Consider the following 21199-nt stretch of genomic DNA (forward strand, 5'->3'; position numbering starts at 1 on the left):
GAACCACAGCGCATGATGTGGTTTTAGCAAAAACACACTCAAAATGACAAATTAAAATGGGTTTTGCAACAAGGGATCAGTACTAGTCCTCAACAATCTGCATAACGGTGGGTAAAATCTGATCCAGACCACAAAATGGTGAGTATCAAAGTCTCCAGTGCCTTCTGACACTGCTAACTAGTAGGCAATGGGATGTTTTCACACTGCCCACAAAAGCCTCCCTAGCTGACCCTGCCACGAACGCTCCCATGACACAACAAGTCGTGGCTGTTCCTTCTCTATCCTGGTGTCCAAATCTTTCTGTTCCTCTGATTTCTGCCATCCTCGCAGTTATGTCCAAGCCACTTAGGTTAGGGTTGGAAGGGACTCCAAAGATCATCCAGTTCCAAAGCCCCTGCCGTAGGCAGGGACACCCTCCACTACACCACGTTGCCCAAAGTCTCATCCAACCTGGCCTTGAATACTTCCAGGGATGGGGCATCTACAGCTTCTCTGGGCAACCTGTTCCAGTGCCTCACCACCCTCAATGTAAAAATTTCTTCCTATATCTAATCTAAATCTACCCTCTCTTTCAGTTTAAAGCCATTTCCCCTTGTCCTGTCACTACACGCCCTTGTCCAAAGCCCCTCTCCAGCTTTCCTGCAGCCCCCTTTAGGTACTGGAAGGCTGCAATAAGATCAACCCAGAGCCTTCTCTTCTCCAGGCTGAACAGCCCCAACTCTGTCAGCCTGTCTCCATAGCAGAGGTGCTCCAGCCCTCGGATCATCTTCGTGGCCTCCTCTGGACCCGCTCCAACAGCTCCATGTCCTTCTTGTGCTGGGGACTCCAGAGCTGAACGCAGTATTGGTCAGTATTGCTGTCACATCTCTGATACTACTTTTGTCCCCTGATCTCCTGGTGTTTCCATTCACCGATGTCCTGTCACTGGTCCTGAGTGCAGCTGAGCTCATTAAAGCTCCTGTTCTCTGGTGGTCCAGCTTTCTGCTCCATATAGCAAGGCTGGCCTGACAAATCCTTGCATACTGCGCTTTTTGGCCCTGCTCCCCCTTGCATTCTTGTGCCTGAATCTCATCTCTACATCTGCTATCTCACGAGCACCATTTCCTCTCCAGATCCATATGGCTCACCTCTTTCTATATATAGAAGTGGATAATTTGGAGGCAATCCAAAGGAGGGATTGCAAGAGGGATTAAAAAATAAGAGGGCATTACCTTTGAAGAAGAACGAAGGCAGATTAATAGGCACACATGAAGGAGCCACAAGAAAAGAGGCCAATGTTATTTAAGGGTGTGCAAGGGTGAAATAAGAAAGGGTACTGTTATAAAACTAAAGACTCTGGGAACACCACTTTGAGACACTGTCTGGCTGCAAAAACGGGCAAATCACTAAATTGTTGTTCAAAGTAAACTTTAAAAACATACCAACACCCTTATTTAGGTACTTCAATCATCCTGATTTTTTCAGAGGTAGAAATAAATACTGGAATTTGCACATCAAAGCAAACACAAAGTCTGCCTTGTCCTGAATTTTCTACAAAGGCTGTCTCTCTCTGATGCACCCACTACAGCTGGATATCAGAATTACTGAGCAAAATACCTGGTACCATAAACTATATTCCACCTGTCGGAACAGAAGGCTAGACAACAGATTTGTAGCCAACAATATGCCACAACAGTGAAATCCAGAATTAAGTATTTAATAATAATACATGCTTTTGAAGTGAATCTGCAGAAAGGAAGCACAAAGCAGATTATAAGAAAAAAATCTTTCTGGTCTACTGTGTTCAGTAACAAGACACATTTAATCGCTGCAGATTACCAAATTAGCTTAAATTATTACACTCAGCAGTCCCAGGCTTTAACCACGCTGCAGGAACTGAATCGGGGCTTCTCACCTCGACTTGTAGTGGCTGCCTGATTGTTACACTGCAGCAACAAAAATACTGAGTATGATTCAAACATATGGGTGTATTTTGCAATGAAAGTAAACTCTGGTAGGCTTTAGAAACTTCCTAACTCTCCACTTTGGAGGTGTTGAGAAAGAAAATCTGAACTTTGGGGATTCAGTTAGCATGAACAGGTCTGGAATATATTCATTTGCATTAAGCAAAACAATTTTATAGACAATATAATGAATCATACTCCAATAGCTTTCATTCTGTGCTAAAAGCAGTTGGGATTTTTTACCTCTAAAGCTGCTAATTAATCCATTGGTATGGATTTTTTTTTTAATTATTCCATTAAAATTTCAGTCAAAACAAAGCTATCTTTGTCACTGTCAAATTCTTACTTTGTATAAAAACAGCACCTGTTATAAATACTAAATTCTATTTCTCAGAAAAAGGAAACTAAATTGCCAAAAGGTTTCATTTAGCCTATTTTATAGGGAAAGAATTCACTCTCGCGTGCTCTGCTTGCCTACTTTAGAAAGTACCATACTATTTAATTGCAATAGCTAAAAGACCAAGCTGCATTCCAACAAACATGGTGTGATTTTAATCTGGAAGCAATCATCAGCTACTTCCAGCACATCACTTGCAAAGACAGCATGGAATCTGATCCTGCTGAGGATATACAAAGAATCAGACTCAATTCTAAGATTCCAGACTGAGTTCACCAAACATGAAAGACAAGGAACAAAATTACTACCACAGTGGTAAACTGAAACACATCTCAAGTCCTAAAGCACCGAGTAAGGCAGAGTGCTGCCCATCCACTTCAGAGATTTATTTATACAAGGTTGTGGACAAACAAGTACTCTTAGGCAGTAGGTATCACTGAGTATCTTCTATTATTCTTTATTGGTAAATATTTATAGGGCACATAATCATGCCAATGGACAGTAAGTAGCTCAAGACCCTCGAGGTTACTGACGTTCAAATTCCAAAAGGGTATAAGCACTTACTCACGCCATTTGTGTAGCCAGCACTTGGAGTACCCACAACTTCAGGGACACAGATCTTTTTAAAATAATAACAAGCATTGCTGATGAGGAAAGCAAATATGGGTTAGGAAGGTCCACCGTTGTCAGAAAACTGAGGCCACAGCTAATGTTACAGACTAGAGTGGAGCTTTGACAACTCTGCACCCACTGAGGATCAACTCCCGGATCTCCTTCTGGCTCTGCCAGTGAACAGCTACATGACTGTACACAACTGCTTCATCTTTTTGTGTCTCTGCTGCTTCAGAAAGGGGAGGTTACAACAAAGATTTCCTACTCCTTGTCACACACACACTTTCAGATGCCTCTTTGTAAACTCACAACTGTCCCACCCGAACCCCCGCACGCCGAATTGCTTTACGGTTCCAGTTCCGCTTGTTCTCCTTACAATCTTCGCCTTGTTAGACTCTCCAGGTATTCTATTTCAACACGACTGTCCAGCTGCTCCACAGCCTCCCTGCTCCCCAGATTTCCGCTGCTCTTTTAAAGGACTCTGTAGAAAGTTGTGCTAACAGATGCGCTATACTGGCCAAACAACAGGATGTTGTAAATGTCCAACTACTGTGTGCTTTTCATATGGATATGCTAATGGGCACACTATCAGCACACAGCTGTAAATGCAAATAACCCAGCACAGGCTGAGCATCTTTTATGGATGTTTAACCACCTTCTGTCTTGTAAGAGACCAGCTCCCCGCTATTTGTAAGATAAAAAAGCAAACAGCTCACCTCGTGTCAATGCTGTGTAAATCAATTAAGGCAATAACGCACAGTACAGAGGCACTGTTCAGGCTGGCTCCAGAAGAAGCCCTAAAGTCACCGATGGGCTTTCTGATCTGCTACACAGCATCTGCCAGTTAACCACACCACTTGTAAGAGATGTGTTTTATTTAACTCTGTTATAAGGATTTTTTTAAAGCAACAACAAACATACCACACTAAACTAAACAATCAAGAAACGATATGGGTTAAAAGGTTTAAAAGGGTCAAATTATCTTATCAAGCTTCTTTTGCATTTTCCAGTCATTCACCACTGCAATAACCCCACCTAAAGTTAACAATAACAGTCCCCCGGTGGATTTAATGACGTTCCTGGCACCCTGGCTTCTGGGTTAAACCAGGGGTGCCAATGCCTTCAGGCACATGGGTGCCTATCTGCCACAGTCCGACCAGTAGCAAGAAGGATTCCTGTTCACCTTATCAGTACTTGAGTGCAGAAGGTGGTCTGCTCTGTACAACAACTACTTCTGTGGTTCATTCTTTTGGCCTCCAATTCACCAATTCCCTTTCCTACTCAATCCTAAGATATTTCACCACTAAAATTTATCAGAGATTCAGGCACATTAACAATAAATAAAGCACTCCCAGTTGTAACACTCAGCGTTTCATCACAAGTTTTATCAACTTGGATAGTGACCACTGATGCTTTCCTCAGGAAGGTATCTACGGCACAGGGAATGAATGTCACCTGTTACTGAATGTCATCTTGGTCGGGATGTTTCAGTGTCCATCAGCTTCTTTGGTCACTTTTCCACTCCATCTGACTGTACTGCTAGCTAAAAACAAACAAACAAGAGAGAACCACCCCTCTGCAGCCATCATAAATATAAAACCAGGAAAATTCTGCTGACAGAATTACATTGCTACTCTCTCAAATACTAACTCAAATAACTCCATAGAAGAATTTGGCTGAAAACAAGAACATAATGCAGCAAACATAGTTTTAGAGGACTTGAAGTGGCTTCAGTCATATGAAACCAACAGCAAATGAAAATGTTTACTTATGATTTTTATTGGTGTGTACTGTATGTTGTTATACAATGTTAATTGCTGTAATGGTGTGGGAGACAATGTAGCAAGACAATCTGAAGAGAACAGGTCAGCCCTCATATTATGAGAGTCCATATCTGTAGTATGAATTATCAAAATGGTATTTCAGACTCCTATTGGACACATATATGCACTAGGAGATTTTAGATGTCTCTTTCAGCAAAAGATCATATCAATTTGAATTAGCTATTAATTTCCTAGCTATCTGAAATTATGACTAATTGATACAAAAATGAATTTTTAAAAGAGTCTCTTTTCGCTTTAATCCATCTGCTTGAAACCACTGAGCCGTACTATGACGCAGACACAAATATTAATGACCAACTGGCAATAGGATAATGAGTCAATAAAGATTTTAAATGGTGTGAGCTAGAACAATTACCAACCTAACAGGCAGATAAATAAGGCTACTTGACTTTACCCAAGGAAAATGACTATTCTTAACCACTTACACCGAACGACCTGAACAAAACGTTTCGGGTTTTCTCCCTTCCTGCACTTTTCCATACTCACTTCTGCTGTCTGCAATTTCCACAGCTATGACCACCACTTCTCCACTGCTTTTTGACATGAAACTCCTCAGTGGCCACATACGCTAAAAACCACCATCACGTTCCCATCATACTCCCTAGGAAAGAAGCCTCATGCACAGAGCTGCAGAGAAGCCCCATGGACATTCCCAGTATTTCAAGAGAAAGTCCGTAATATCTTACATTTAGCCCAAGGTCACAGTTTTACTGCTGTTTCAGTGGCGTATTTCTGACACTGCTATAAGTTAAATTGGAGTCTACATTGCCTCCAAACAGGAGGTTTCAGCAAGCACAGTGACAAAAGTTAGTAACTAACAGCCTGCAACCTGACACAAAAAAAGTTTAAAATCCTAGGAGAAAAAAAAACTATGTCAAAAGTATCTGCTGAAACATGATGCAGATATTATTCAGTATGTCCTGATTTTTAAAGGAAAGATGTGGTCTCTGACAGTAATTATGTAATTGTTGTTATTTATGTGTGTTTTGGCCGTGCCTGAAGGCCTCAGCTATGGTGTGGGCTGCCCTGTGCTACGTGGTGCACGAATTCAGCACGCATGACAGTCCCAGCAGAAAGTGCCAGTCGGCAAGGAATGAGAAGGTGGTAAGACATGTTCTCCTGGAAAATGGAGAGCAAAAGAAGATTCTCCTTCACCAACAGACCAGCTGGCACAGGCATCACCTCCAGCCTCAGTGGGAAGCAATATTACCAGGAGGATTTGAACAAGAAGGAAAGCCAGGGAAGTTTAATTCTGGCAGAGGCTGCCCCTTTGCAGTCAGCAAACAGGCTGCTCTGCACACCCAGGGGAAAATAAATGCATTCATTTTGCTACAAGCCTTTTCTCTTAGGGTCTCTCTTGAATCCTGAGGCTGTAGCATAGCTACGGAAAGGCACGAGAACAGAAGCCGCACTGAGATATTGCATAAAGTGGACATGGAGGAATGGGAACAGAAGTCATATGCGATCCCTTGGAAAAGCCATGTACCATGAGATTTCAATATGATGTCTTTATAAGGGCAACTTTTCCCTCTGACTAATTTCACCAAATTCCCTTGGAGTGTTGCCCTCCCATCAGCTGTCCCAGCACCCCAGCAGCTTCCCCCAGCTGGCTGGGGCCAGCTAAGCACCACAAACAGGCCAAGAGCCTGTATAAGCTTTAAACTCATTTCAAGCACTGCTTTCTGACAGCACTGGAAGCTCTGATCCTGTAGATGAAAACAGAAGACTCGGCCAATGACACTTTACATGCTCGCTACATGTATTTCAAGAAATACAAACTAAGATATCATTAAAAAAGAAAACAACAAAAAAGCAGAAAAGACTTATTTTATTGCCAGTGCATCTGAGTCTTCTCCAGCTCTGCCTTTTCCATGGTGGTTCCACCAACATTTAGGCACATATTTAACTACACTCATACAAATAATTTTAGCAATTTCAGTATTCCTTTCTGTATATTTCCCTGTTCAACAAAGCACTTGCCACAACTGTGTCCATTCTGGGTGGCCTCAGAGGACAGAAGCTGCAGAGGTGCTGGCCAAGCAGGGTGTTACTGTCTCACACAGGTTCAGTACTTAGACATTGACGTGGTTTAACCCAGCCAGCAACTAATCACCACGCAGCTGCTCGCTCACCGCTCCACACCCTCTGGGGAATGGGGAAGAGAATTAAAGGAGAAAAGGGAAAGGGACTGGTGGATAAAAATGATAATAATATATGATAATATATAAAATTATAATACTATATAAAAACAAGTGATGCACAGTGTAATTGCTCACCACCTGTCCTGTCCTGGCAAGCAATCTCGAAACAGGTAAGTCCCGAAACTGCAATCCTAGAAGGGTGAGAGGCCCAAAAAGAGAGTGAGAAAAAGACTGAACTCCAAGAGTCTGAGAGAGATCCCAGAATCAAACTTCCTGGTCAACCATCATCTATATACTGGGCATGACATTGCATGATATGGGATATTCCATTGGCCAATTTGGCCCTCAGTCCTAAATCTAAGTTCAAATGATAAGGGGAGTTGTAGCCCCTTTGTCTCAGCCATGCTCCCCCCCAGCCCGTTGTGTTCCTGCACCCTGGCAAAACATGGGAAGCTGAAAAGCCCTTGGTGTCTCAGCACCAACTGTAAACATCAGTGCACTATCAACATCCTTCTCATAACAAATCCCAGGATAAATCCAAAACACAGCACTACTGTAGCTACTAGAAATAAAAACTAACTCTGTCCCAGCCAAAACCAGGACAGACAAAACATTCCAAGTGGGGTACACACAGCAGCACTTGCGACGTGAAAGGGATCTGGATTTTCCGCAGTGGCTTAGTGAAACATCACACCGAGCCAAAAAGCTCCTCCAGAAAGCCACAACCTCCTCCAGCAGAGCCGACCCACAAATCAATACCTGTCTTTGAACAAAGACGGCCCTACAGCCATTGCTCTCCTCTGGCGCCGTCCTGCTCCTCTGGCCAAGCAAGGCCAATACAGACACCCTGGCAAGTGAAGGTAGTTAATTAAAGTTAGTTAAGTGAAATAAACGAAATCACTGGCTGCTTCACAGCGACTACTGAGCTCGTGTTAACTGGATAACATGACCCAGCTAGAAGCGAGGGAGCTCTCTACGTGTGGGCACTGGCGAGTAACTCACCACGACGATACTTTGCCTCCGACTAAGTTAAAGCTGGGCAACCATCAACCGCAGCGCTGAAATTTCCCCCTTCTGCTGGGCTGCAAGTCCTCTGCAAGAAGCCCCAACCCAAAGACAGCAAAACTAACCCATTAACAGAAGCACCATGCCAGGGCGGGCAGCACTTTAGCAGTTACCACCAGAGGAACGTACCAGACCTCCTGCACACCGCTCGCTCTCGCTACACGTGCGACGACAGCAAACAGAAAGCGAGCGCGATGCGATCGCTGCACGCCTCGGGGTGCCGAGGCAGCACCGCCATGTTCTGAGATGCCCCCACCACCCCGGGCAGCCCCGCCTCGGCCGCCTCCTCCTCCTCCTCCTCCTCCTCCTCCCCAAGGCGGGCGGGCCGCGCTCCGCCGAGCCCCTGGCACCCACCTGCGCACCGCCTCCACCGAGCCGGCGATGGGCGCCCCGCCGCCATCGCCGCCGCTGTCGTACAGGACCCCGCTGACATCCAGCAGCAGCCCGCGCACCGCGCGCGCCCAGGCCGCCATCTCCCCCCGCCGCGCCGCGGGGGCTGCTGGGAAATGTAGTCCGCGGAGGGGGAGAGACGCGGCTTAACTTCCGCCAGTCGTTCCGCCCCCGCACCGCCTCTCATTTAATTTATTATTTTTATTTCCTTTTAAACACCTGAGGCAGATGGACGCGCGGATCCAGTTTGGTGCCCCCAGGCGAGCGCAGAGGCACCTTCGACAGCGCGGGGAGCGCCCGGCGTCTCCATCCGCCCGCCAAAACGGCGGCTGCTTCCCGCAGGCGCGGCGAGCTGCGCCCGGGCTGCCCATCGCCAACAGCCCGGCAGACGGGTCGGCAAACGGCGTTGGCAACGAGAAAGCAGCGAGTGCCAGGGTTCATTCCCTGCTTCATGATAAACCGCCTCAGACGTCGCATCCCTGGGGAAAAAAACTTCCATCCTCTGAAAGACGCACCTCACCTGAGTCAGGCGCTGTGGAACGTGGAGGCGAGATACGTGTTTTCTTAAAAATGTCTGCTGCTTTTGTTACCCCAGAAGGGCTCCAGACCCTCAGTGGCACCTTCACCGAGGCACCCTAGGTCTTGATTTGTCTCCGACTTTTCCAAAGCGACGAGAAGCTTGGCCTGTTTCCATCCCACAGTCTCCCTCTGGAGCGGGAGCGCAGCGAGACGGCCATGGGTGCGAGGGCCGATTCCCACAGCTGCTGCAGAGCTCGGGATTTCCATGCACCCTGTTTCGCATCCTGTATCCCTTCTGCGGGCTGGAGAAGCTGAAGTAGGGCAGGATTCGGCCCACGGGGACCAAGGCGCTGATCCACGAGGCAGCAGAAGCCTGATGAGACCCACGTCGGCTCAGCCGAAATGCTGACAGGGCCATGCCCTGCCCTGATGGTATCTTCTCATACATGCCCAGCGCTCCATATAGACCACCAAGAAAAAAACACTGGCTTGTCGTGTAAAGAACTGAGCTGATCCCGTGTTTTACAATCACAGATAAGATTTTATCAATTGTGTTCCGGCTTCACAGATAATATTGTTTTCTCCCTCGATAAAGTCCAAACACTTTCTTATTGCTCACACTATCAATAGTGTGCCACAACTCCCAGAATATATAAGGAGCTGCGGTGGAATTATAGTTCACTGTGTTTTACGAAAAGCAGAGGAGCCTTGGCAGCATTGATTTGCATCACCGCTTCTGGAATAGCCTCTGGCTTCTCCTTAAAGATAATATCTAAACTGTGAAATTCATTAAATAGACCCAGAAATGGATCAGGTTATTTAAAACAACATCACTAATGGCGCAATATCTCAGTTGTCTCCACCGATAGTGAACATTGTCTTGGATAGTGTTATCAGCCCAGGACACCCGCTATGAATATTGATCCGCAGCTTGTTACAGCCATCACTTGCCGTCAGGACAGGTCAGGGTTGAAACCCACCTAGCATCAAAGCAATTTAAAGACAGCACTCGAGATGAATTTTAATGCTTGAGCTGGGAAATGGACCAACTTCAAACAGACTGCTGAAACTAATCCACGGACGTGGATTTTTTCATGTGTGCCTTTCTACAGGCATGTGTGTTTGTAGGTCAGCATGCATGCACGTGTTAAACTGATGATATTTGAAGATGTCTGCTAGCTCACAAATTAAGCCCAATGCTACAGTTTACCTTCTGAGCTCCTGCCGACACAACAACTCAAACAGAAGTATTTGTAGTCTCACATATATCACATTAGAATTTTATTTTTCTTTCAAGCAAAAAAATCTCTGGCACTGCCAAGGTTTGCAAGCATTCTCAAAATAGTGAGCCATGCACCAATTTTATGAGAGTACCTATTATTTCTCCATGTAGTTCAAAACTAGTTTTGTGCCCCAGAAAGAATCTTATTTCAAAAACATTAATATGATCTGTATTTCATACCCATTTTCTTTATTCGATCTCACTTCTGAAGCAAGCTGTCCAGCACCTCTCCCTTGCCTTCTTCTTCAGCACCTCAAGGAACTTTTAATACATGAGCAATACTGAACTAGCACGCAGCAGTGTTTTCCAGTTCAACCACCTTCATATTCACACAGGGTGCATCCCTAAAAATAAGTTTTATCAGTCGTGTAGCTTTAGTGTGTGAACTTCTCAGGACAGAGCTCCCTTCTCTCCTACACCTATGTAGCACCCCGTGCCAGAGGCCACTGCCAAATGGGCTCATGGATGCTGCCAGCACATAATTAAGTATAACAATTACTTGTAATCACATCACCTTGCGCGTCTTCATCTCATCTTCTCGCTCTTTTGTTGCCTTAAGGCCTATGCCTTTGCGATGGCAAATAGAAAACTCAATTCTGCTGAGGCTGAGGCAGCTGTAAAGAGGAGAAGAGCTGTGGTCTGCACCTCTTCCTTGGGATAAAAGCACACAGAGCAGCAGATTCCCTTTGAGAGCCGCCTCCAGCTGAAGGGTGTCTCTTCATCTACACCTTGTCCTGATTCATGGAACCAACAAAACAGAAAAACACTAAGGAGAGGAGGAAGCATCCTCCCAAGCAGATACAGACGTACAGAAATGCATTGCTAGCAAATTTTTAATAAGCACGGCTGGCTAGAAGTGGTCATGGGACTGGGACAGGGTGAAGAGGCTTGACCTGCTGTTGCCTGCACTGTCCCAGTTGTAGGTATGAGCAGATAACAAAGCGTTTCCACTCCAGGTGAAGGTTAGTCAGGGGGCCAGCTCCTTCCCAGCACAGGCATGCCTCAGTTTCCTTGTCTATTAACTCGGAATAGCGTGAAAGCCACGGGTGAGTTGCAGGGATTAGGGCCAGCCCTTGGTGCGGAGCCTGAACCAGACCGACCCTGAGCTGACCCAAAATGAGAAGCTGCTCGTTTCTCCCTGTGGAGCACACGGTACTTTCGCATCGAAAACAGAGGGAGCGCCAGCCTGGAGCTTGCTCGGCGCAGCACAGAGATGGAGGAGCCGTCCTCTCCTCGCTGGGTCCCTCTGAGGCATGAAGCTTGCCCCGCTGGACCGCCACTGGCCCGGGGGAGCTGCAGGTGGGTCAGTGGAGGGACGGGGGCAGCTCGGGCCTCTCTGGGCACGGGGGGACAGCAGCTGCCCGCGGGCTGCCATGTGCCGTCGCATCCCCGCGCTGCCCCGGGTGACGGGGCAGGACCGGGGTCTGGTGCCAGGGCTCCTGGCCGCCCCCGGCCCACCTCGCCGCGCATCCCCCGACCCAACCCAGTGCAGGTAACGGGAACACGCCGTCGCCGGGAGGTTGGGATGGAAGGAGGCGCCCGCTGCGCTCCCGCGGAGCCAGCGCGGCGGGGAGGGGGGCGCGGGGGCGGCGTGCCAATGGCTGCGCTGCCCCCTCCTCTGCCCCCACCCCGCCGCCGGCCCCTCCGCCCTCCCCGCCCGACCCTCCTCCCCGCCGCTCACTCCGCGCAGCTAGCGCCGAGGCGTGCGGCTCCGCGCCCGGCGCAGCCCTCCGCCGGCTCCGCGCTGGGAGCCAGCAGGTCTCCGGGAAGCGCGGAGGGTGGGGGGGGATGCCGGAATGCCCGGACCGCGGGGCCAAGGCGGCCCCCATCCATCATAAAATCTCCTTCTCCATCTTAGACATCCTGGATCCCCAGAAATTCAGCAGGAGACGCGAACCGGCCGAGGGGAGCTGGGGCAGCGCCCCCCGCTCGGGCGAGCGGGAGAAAAGTTTGGGAAGAGTTGAAGTAGGAAAGGACGCTGCTGCTCCCGGCAGCGGGAGGAATAAACTAGAGGCACATGGTAGGAACGCGCTCGAGTTTCTCCGGCCGGCGCTGGCGGGGCGAGCAGGTGGAGGCGCCGGCGGACCGGGACCGCCGGGCCCCCGAGCCCTGCGGGGTGCGCTCCGCGGGCGGGGCTCCCGCAGCAAGATGTAACGGGCAGCGCGGGGGAAGGGGGGGCTGGAGCCGAGATTCTAAATCTCGATGATGCAAAGGGAAAAGTTCTCGGTGTCCTATTCCTCCCCTCCCCCCCGCACCGGCTCCCGGCGTGCGGGGCATCCTCCGCCGCCCGAAGAGGACGGGGCATCTCAGGGTGTGCCGCCGCCCCGTCCCGGCCCCAGGCGGGCCGTGGCTCTTGCCAGGGCACCGCATGGGGTATTTTTTCCCCCCCATCACGGCGGCCCCCAAGCGCCCCTTCCCCCGGGGCGGGAGGGCTCGGCTGCCGCGGCCCCCCGGCTGGCCCTGACGGGCAGCGGGACGGCCGGCTGGGTAATTGCTCAGCCCGTCCCCACCGGAGGATGCCTGAGCTCCCGCTGATCGATATCCTATTACCGACTCCCGCCTATCTCCTGCCCGCAGCTTGCAGGTGCCCACTTCAAACCTCCTTCCCCCGGCCTGATCCTAATATTGTTCGATTAAAACTTACCTTTAATAGATGACATCTATCGATCTGGCCCTCGCAAATCTGAAACTCCATTAGCGCGGGGATGGGGAGGGGGGAGGGGATTTATTTCGCTTCAGAAGGGGACTTTAATAACTTCTTTTTTAATTGGGAAGAAATCCATATATCGAGGTCTCCCCCCTCCCCGCCGCGGATGCGACGGCACAGCGGGGAGCGCGGCGCGGAGCCCGCACGGCGGGCGGGAATTTTTTTTTTTTTCTCTCCTTTATTTTATTTTAACGACTGTCTTTATTTTATCACGCTCGGGGAGGGTGGGGAGGAGGAGAAGAGCCGGGTTTCGAGGGGTGGCAGGCGGCTGGGCGAGGGGCGGGAGGAAGGTGCGCGGCCGCCCCCCGAGGCGCCCCCCTGACGAGCGCCGCCATCTCCCCTTAGATGCGGAGAGCGGCGCGGAGGCTGCGGGGCAGGAGCCCGACGAGGAGGGCCCGCCCGGGGACGGGACCGGGACCGGGAGCCATCCCGCCGCCCGCCCGCCTGGCCCGGAGGAGCCGGGCTCGCCGCGGGGCGCCCGGCGGCGGCGGGCCGAGGCGGGGTGCGGCAAACCCCGGCGGGCGCGGACGGCCTTCACCTACGAGCAGCTGGTGGCCCTGGAGAACAAGTTCCGGGCCACGCGGTACCTGTCGGTCTGCGAGCGCCTCAGCCTGGCGCTCTCCCTCAGCCTCACCGAGACGCAGGTGAAGATCTGGTTCCAGAACCGGCGCACCAAGTGGAAGAAGCAACACCCGGGCGCCGACGGGGCGGCCCCCGCCGCGTCCCCGGCGGGCGGCGGCAGCCCCAGCCCGCCGGGCCCCGGCGCTCTGCCTTTCCAGACTTTCCCTTCCTACGCCGCCGCCAACGTCCTCGTCCCGCCGGCCGCCCCCTTCCCCCTAGGCGGCGGCCCCTTCGCGCCGTTCCTCGGCCCCGCGTACCTCGGCCCCTTCTACGCCCCGCACCTCTGAGGGGGGCGGCGGGCCGGTGCCGGCCGGCGGGGCCGAGCCCCCGTGCCCGCTCGGGAGCCAGGCGCGGTCTTCGGCCCCTCTGTCCAAACGGGGCGCAACGTCTTCGCTGCTGGTGGTTGCATGGCGATGTGAAGTGTAAGAAAGTTGATTTTTTTTGTTTTGTTTTGTTTTTTTTTTTTTTCTGGGCATCACAGCAGCATGCGTAAGGTACATACTTTGACAAAGAGGAAAAAAAAAACACGCTGTAACCACTGGATTTTGTTGGCACATTTGAGATGTAATTACAGGCGTTGGAGATGGGAAAAGTAACCCTCTTGACACATGCCTGACACTAATTCTCTCCAGATTTTTCTCTTTAAAAAGTTCCTTTTTAAAAACACTCCTCGTTGCCGTCCGGCTTGCCAGCACATGTCTCAAACCTTGCGAGCTCGGGAGCTGTGGCACTCGTTACTACTGCTGTTATCCTGATGCTGGTGCGCGCAGCCGTTGCAAATCCCAGGGATGCTCACTGGTGAAGATGTCCCCAGGCTCCGAATTTGCTCGTGAGACTTGGTTGTTCTCTGCTTGACCCACGTTTTATTATCGTTTCTGACTTCTGAACTGAAAACTGCAAGCAGTGTACTTGGTGTCCTACCTGGAAGAGAGTTTTTGTCTGAGAAGGTGTAGGAAACCGCAGCTCCGTGTCATCCATCAGGCAACGAGGAGAAAATCCGCCCCGTCAGTGGGAAAGTACTCAGTTGCTGCTAATACCGATAGCCTCTCCGCCTCTCTTTCCAGTTCGTTCCCAGTGACTTCAAAGGTTTTGGATGAGACGTCTAAAGATCATTGTTTTTGCAGAGAACAGTTGCTCTTGTAATAACACAGCATTAGTGCCAAATGAGGCAGAAAAGAAAATGTAAATCAGAGAAAATGATTACATTATTCATTTTTTTTAAAAAACGGGGCGTTTGTGGTAGAAAATAAGTAAAACGCAGAATTTCCAGCATGCCGAGACCTATTTTCCATAACAGAGAAACACATACTTTTGCTTTTTTTGCTTTTTTGGAGCATTTGTTCGAAAGGAAAATCACATTTCATCTTCATCGTTACAAGCACCGGAATGAAAAGGAATTTTAGCTGGGGGCTTATCCATCCCTGAACGGATGGGGAGTAATTGGTTTAAAAAAAAAAAAATCTGTCTCATGCAGTTTCACAAATTATTACAACACGCTGTTCAAGACTGTATCCCCTCGGTCTCTTAACGATGCTTTAAAGTACACATTGGCTCTCCGACCAAAATCTTAGCTCGTAAATCCTATCTAGCTCTTCTTGTGTTTGTCTAAATAAAAAGGGTTTTTAAATTATCCCATGTTTAATTGTTTTTAATTGCACTCAGACGAAGCAGTGTTTGCTTCCTGAACTCTGTGCCCACTGGGTGTGCGTCTCAGCAGCACCCTGGGTTGCGTGTCAGCAACTGCGGGTGGTACTCCACCTCCAGCACCCCGGCTCCTCCGGGCTTGCTGCGAGGAAGGCTTTCATGGGACACCCCTCTCTTACAGAAATCATAGAATCACAGAATGGTTTAGGTTGGAAGGGAACTCAAAGATCATCTAGTTCCAACTGCCCTGCCATGGCCAGGGACACCTTCCACTACACCAGGTTGCCCAAAGCCTCATCCACCCTGGCCTTGAACACTGCCAGGGATGGGGCATCTACAGCTTCTCTGGACAACCTGTTCCAGTGCCTCACTATCTTTTGAGTGAAAAATTTCTTCCTTATATCTAATCTAAATCTCTGCTCTTTCAGTTTAAAGCCATTGCTCCTTGTCCTATCACTCCATGCCCTTCTCAAAAGTCCCTCTCCAGCTTTCTTGTAGGCCCCCTTTAGGCACTGGAAGGCTGCTATAAGATCACCCCGGAGCCTTCTCTTCTCCAGGCTGAACAGCCCCAACTCTCTCAGCCTGTCTCCATAGCAGAGGTGCTCCAGCCCTCGGATCATCTTCGTGGCCTCCTCTGGACCCGCTCCAGCAGCTCCATGTCCTTCTTGTGTTGGGGACCCCAGAGCTAAACGCAGCACTGCAGGGGGGTCTCACGAGAGCAGAGCAGAGGGGCAGAATCCCCTCCCTCGCCCTGCTGCCCACACTGCTTTGGATGCAGCCCAGGACACGGTTGGCTTTCTGGGCTGCCAGCACACGGTGCCGGCTCATGGTGAGCTTCTCATCCACCAGCACCCCAAGTCCTTTTCCTCAGGGCTGCTCTCAATCCATTCTCCACCCAGCCTGTACTTGTGCTTGGGATTGCCCCGACCCACGTGCAGGACCTTGCACTTGGCCTTGTTGAACTTCATGAGGTTCTCACACCTAATCACCTTCCTGACTTCCAGCTTCACAGGGAGCGAAGGTGTGGAACCCGCAAGGCCAGGCGTGGGGGCCAGCTGGTGCCTGCGCCCTGCCAGGCTGGCAGGCAGGTGAACTGACATTGCCTGCAGTTGTCTTTCCACAGCAGAGGAGGAGGTGTTCGGTGTCTTCTCAATTATTTGCATAGCTGTTAACTAACACGAGGTTTCCCTCAGGTCACGATCTTGGAAGTCGTTAACTACTGTGTGAATGTATTTACTTGCAGGTTAATTACAGTAACTTTTTAACTCTAATTTGACTTAAGTTAGAGTTACAAAAGACGGGGGTCGTTACAGCTGCTCAGCATACATCCAGAGCTGTCTTGTCTTCTGGCCGCTGAATCAGCAGTCCGGGGTGTTGGAGCCATCAGGACGCAATGCTGGTGACAAACCTGCTGTCCCTTTCCAGCTGCCTGAAGTCAATAAAGAGCTCAAGCCTCACAGGAAGAGAAAGGTATCCTAGCAGGCTTGGCTAGTCCGTTTTCCCTGCCTCAAGTCAGGGCTAACCAGACCTAAATCCTCTTGACCTTGTTGGTGGTCTTCGACATGTGAGCGTCATCACTGTGTGTGCAAAAACTGGTTCTTGATTTCATGTGACATTCCCAGAGCATGAAACGGTTGGTCACCTGCAGTGTACTGAAGTCTGATGGAAAAAAAGACTGATGACCTGTCATTTGTCCTGTGATTAGTTCTCTTCCTTAAGTGTGAATCGTAGCACAATCCAGGGAATGTTACAAATCAAAATAATGAAATAGTTTAAATTGTCTCCTCCTTTGAGATGTGGTTTTGCTGTTCATAAACCTTTTCAAGGCTTTGTGGTTTGTCAGCAATTTTGCCTTTGGCAAAACTACCTCAGCTTTGTAGGAAATCGGAATCTTGATTCCGGTGCAAGAAATGCCAGCCCTTTTTTTTTTTCCCCACCACTCTGTTTAGCCCCTTCTATAGCCCCAGATTCACAAAAACATTTCACAACTAATTTCAGAGAATGTATCGGTGACGGTTCCCACTTTGTGTGCCTTGCACCCCTGCGCAGCATTGGAAGGGTGATGCACAGCAATGGGACTGCCGATTTTGCAGCACTCATCTCAGGCCACCAGAGCTTTTCTGGCTAAACGCTTCCAAGTGCCTCGGACAGACCCTTCCCCTCCTGCTTTGTCAAGGAGGCGGCTGCTGGGTGGGTGATCTCTTTGGCTTCTAGTTTGGGACGTGGTGACTGGCCACTTATTACAGCTGCAATCCAAAACAGTCCTGGAAATAGCAATTGCCATCAAACACTGCGTTGTCCAGATTATGCTATTCACACTGGTAACACGTTTGGAAAAGCCCCACTGAGTATCCATTATCTCTAACAATTCCGAATACAGATCTGTGCAATATTTTCAAGCACGGACAAAAATTGACTTTACTCACAGCTGAATATAGATATTAAAGGGAATCACAAGTCAGTCCTGTGTGTAAAAAGCAAAAAATGCATCTATATTAAATTAAAAGAGTTTTGAATTCAAACACTTCAGAGAGAAAAAGAGTTAGTAGCCTCCCTCATTCCCACCGTCTAATCCGTAATAACGATGTCTGCAGTGAGCAGGCATCGACAGCTGGATTCCAGACTGCCCAAACTCCTGGTAACTCCTGGGTCGTGCAACCCCAGGCAGAGCTTTGCTTTATTTCCAGAAGGGAAAGCTCTTGACTAGTACAGTGTTCATCTCTGGACAAAAAACTTAACTCTTGTTTTGTACCTTCTCTCTGCACAGGCAATATTAGGGGTCCAAGAACCACAAAAGCACTTTGGAAATCAATTTCATTTAACCTGATAATGAAAGAAGTACATGGGGGAACACCATGACATCACAGTTAGGGAAACATTAGAAATGTCAACTTAACTAGACTTTCAGATCTGTATGTAAGAAAAAAACCAAAACAACTCGTACAGTTAGTTGGGTTTGCAAAGTCTGAAGAATACACTGAACAACTAAATACATGGAGGAACAAAAGATAAAATACATTTATTGAAATGTCAGTGACCGAGCATTTTTCATGAAGAAAACCAACATGATTTGTTGTGTAATACATGACTGGAACATTAAACTAAAGTCTATTTCCTTCCTAGCCACCTCTCTCACACTCTTTCTCTCTTGTTGTTATTATTTGCTAGAACATCTGTCGTAAGCTATGTGCTGTCTACACAAGGTTCCTGAGCTGGGAATAAAATCCCCTGGTTTCCACCTGTGGACTTTTTCCTTACTGAGAACCATGTAGAGAGAGCCAGTGATGATCCCAGACAAGGAGCAGGCAGAGAGCGAGCTCAGAGACCTTCTACTGCTCCGTGCTTCTGGCAGAACAGTTCCTCCAGAAGAGACGTGACCACTGATTTTTGTTGTGACTGTGGAACATGTAAGTCCCACCTCCTGGTGGCAGCACAGGTTGTATTTATGTTGACAGGTACATCACAACGTCTTCTGGCAGATGTCCTCTTGGCCATCCACACCCACAAAGACACACCTGTGTGGTGAGGAATGGCTGGTGCACAGGGGATGCAAAGGCGGAGGTTTGCTGTGGGTATTCCCTTTATTGACTGCCCAGTGGGCTCCAGACAGCAACCACTGGACTAAGCTAACTCCTTGCTTTTACTACTGAAGGAGTCGACTGGGAAGATCTGCAGTGGGAAAAGTAGCAAATATTTCAGAACTAGTTACTGCGGGCTGGATTCCAGCCAGCGGATTTTCTGTAGGATATGCATGAAGCAGGTTGAGTCCCTTTTGAAGGTGTGTATAGCTAATCCTACGTCATTTTCTGTGACATGTCACAGCTATGTGCAAATCTAGTCTTGGTATACTTAGCCCAACAGCTAAACCCTTTTCCTTGCTTTCCTCATTTCACGAAACACCCCAGATAGGATCTTTGGCTCTCTGCCAGCTCTCTACCACATTCTGAAAAGCAATGAAAGTCAAGGTACCCGTGTGTTTATCAAAAGCCTCACAAAATATAACAGCTGATCTATTAAATGCCTCATCAGCCCACTAAGTGGTCAGGTGACTCAGGAATGATTGAGGAATCTTCCTTTGGTCTCATATGCTGGTCACGAATGAGATCAAAGTCTGATTTTCAGCCGCTTTACAACTCACAGGCAGACTAGACGTCTAGCAAAATATTTGGTGGGTGAGACCCTCCTGAAGAAAAATTGATAATAGGGTTCTTGCATCACTAGACCCAAACACATTTTTTGTTTTCCAGTATGACCCTGGATCAGCTGGAGTCACCTTAAACGGATCTTCATGGCACTTTCTTGACACGGAAAACTCGTGTTCTGAGCCCTGTTTCTGGTAGTGTACTCAGTAAAAGTTTCTGGGAAGATAATGATACCTGCAACTAATTTACCAGCTGCACGTTACGGGTTTGGTTTGGCATCTTTGTTGTTTTATTCTCAGGAGCTGTTTTGTGGTTGCTGTGATTCATGTAGCCTATAGCAACACCACCTTCACTTACTACCGTAGCACAAATATTAAACACAATTTCTCTTAGATTTTCCTCTTCAAACACTGAAGAGCTCCCAAGCTAGTTTCTTTCTCAGGTTGAACATCTAATTTTCTATGTTCTGTGTAATGCCACATGAAAAATGTAATTAAAAATGTGGCATTCCATGGGGCTTAGGCAGGTCGTAACACCGCAGAGGGGTTTCAGTAGTATTCAAGACTCATGCTTTCCCACTGAGCAGCCTCTGAAAATACTTTCAAAGATACCAGATCTATGCACAAGATCAACACAAAGAAAAGATTTTACTGCTTTCTACACATCCTAATTTGTTATGGTAGCTTTGATCATGGAGTTATTTTGTTGTTTGTATTTGTTGTTTAAAGAAAGAAGCCTCAAACATTCGTTTCTTCAAAAAAAGGAGAGAATATACAGACACACACAAACTTTACAAAATGGGAACCTGAAAAGATGACAGGTTTTGTACCTGCGGATCTTTAACCACCTGACATAACAAATTGAGAGTCAGCTGAGTTGAAAGCTTGTCCTCTGGGGTTAGGTCAGTCCTCTGCTGATGTCCCAAGACCTAACGCCTGTGCTGACACCTTGTTGAGTGTTTGTGGGCAGCCACTAGACTGACAGCTTTTCTTATCGTTCAGTCCCTTCTGCTGAATTCCACCCAAAGGCACAGGTATCGGTGAATTCCAGAAACGCTGCGTTTCGCTGAAATTGCTTCCATTAGTTTGAAGCAACGATAAATGAGCCACAGAGAGCAAAGAATGGATTAAATGCTTTCCTAGTTTATTTGTTCCTTCTAAGGAACAGCCATATGATTGATGGGTTAGGTCATTTCTGTCAAGATCTTTCTGCTTTCTGAAGATCTCACTTCCTTTTGGCAATACGCTCGCCATAGTTCTGGTATCTCAAGGTACGTGATTTTTGAAAACGATAATTATGAAAGAAGTTGTTTTAAATTAATGGATTGTATAGCAAAGTCTTTTGTCCTAACATGTAGTAAGAAAGCCTGTAATTTTCTGAATTACCTGGTGTTCAAGAGAACCTAAGGCTAGTTTCAAGTTGAATAGGGAAGTTCAGGAGCTGGCAGCATGTCATCCCGAGGTCACAAGTGGCAGATGATGCAATAGGTTACCTCACTAATCTTTCACTGCAACGATGCCAAGTTAAAGTCTGACTTGGATGAGGCATTATCTAAGTTCTTCAAACTACAGTAGCCCTGAGCAGATGAGTGCTCACCATTTAGCAAGATTAGCAATCTTTGTTGCAGCAATGTCAAACACTAACAGCAGGGCCGGCGGGAATGTGCCGTGGCAGAACTTTGGGAAGAGTTTCCCAGCTCCTGAGATAAAATGTATCCAGATGTTCAGTGCTCAGTCCTGAGATTAACCAAATTGACTTGACAAGATATTTATTCTTATTACACACTTAGGTGTATTTATGTTCATGTTCTGTTTGCTTTCATGACAGTTTTAGCTGCCATCTGGGTCAGATTTTGAAAGGCTGGAGAGCTGGTAAAGCAGTTGTCTTTTCCA

General features: G+C 48.3%; 2 protein-coding genes across 2 annotated transcripts in view; one reads left to right on the forward strand and one right to left on the reverse strand.

Annotated features, from left to right (window-relative positions):
- Window positions 1-8475, reverse strand: part of LHPP (phospholysine phosphohistidine inorganic pyrophosphate phosphatase) — an 87435-nt gene extending 78960 nt beyond the window's left edge. Inside the window, exon 1 of the mRNA XM_086616496.1 lies at window positions 8357-8475. Coding sequence (XP_086472622.1) covers window positions 8357-8475 — 119 coding nt within the window. The remainder of the gene's footprint in view (window positions 1-8356) is intronic.
- A 3315-nt stretch (window positions 8476-11790) lies between these two features.
- NKX1-2 (NK1 homeobox 2) lies at window positions 11791-13808 on the forward strand. The gene is made up of 3 exons (XM_086616495.1): window positions 11791-11971; window positions 12052-12213; window positions 13246-13808. The coding sequence occupies exons 1-3, from the start codon at window positions 11791-11793 to the stop codon at window positions 13806-13808; spliced, it is 906 nt and encodes a 301-aa protein (XP_086472621.1).
- The last annotated feature ends 7391 nt before the right edge of the window (window positions 13809-21199 follow it).

The sequence above is a fragment of the Tauraco erythrolophus genome, chromosome 9 (assembly GCF_009769465.1).
Source record: "Tauraco erythrolophus isolate bTauEry1 chromosome 9, bTauEry1.pri, whole genome shotgun sequence".
In the NCBI taxonomy this organism is placed as follows: Eukaryota; Metazoa; Chordata; class Aves; order Musophagiformes; family Musophagidae; genus Tauraco; species Tauraco erythrolophus.

What these genes read in the sequence shown, in the direction of transcription:
- NKX1-2 (XM_086616495.1), top strand. Translation starts at nt 11,791, where the DNA reads ATGGCTGCGCTGCCCCCTCCTCTGCCCCCACCCCGCCGCCGGCCCCTC. An exon ending in GTCTCCGGGAAGCGCGGAGG is followed by an intron (nt 11,972 to 12,051) that starts GTGGGGGGGGAT and finishes TCTCCATCTTAG; the next exon opens with ACATCCTGGATCCCCAGAAA. An exon ending in GAATAAACTAGAGGCACATG is followed by an intron (nt 12,214 to 13,245) that starts GTAGGAACGCGC and finishes ATCTCCCCTTAG; the next exon opens with ATGCGGAGAGCGGCGCGGAG.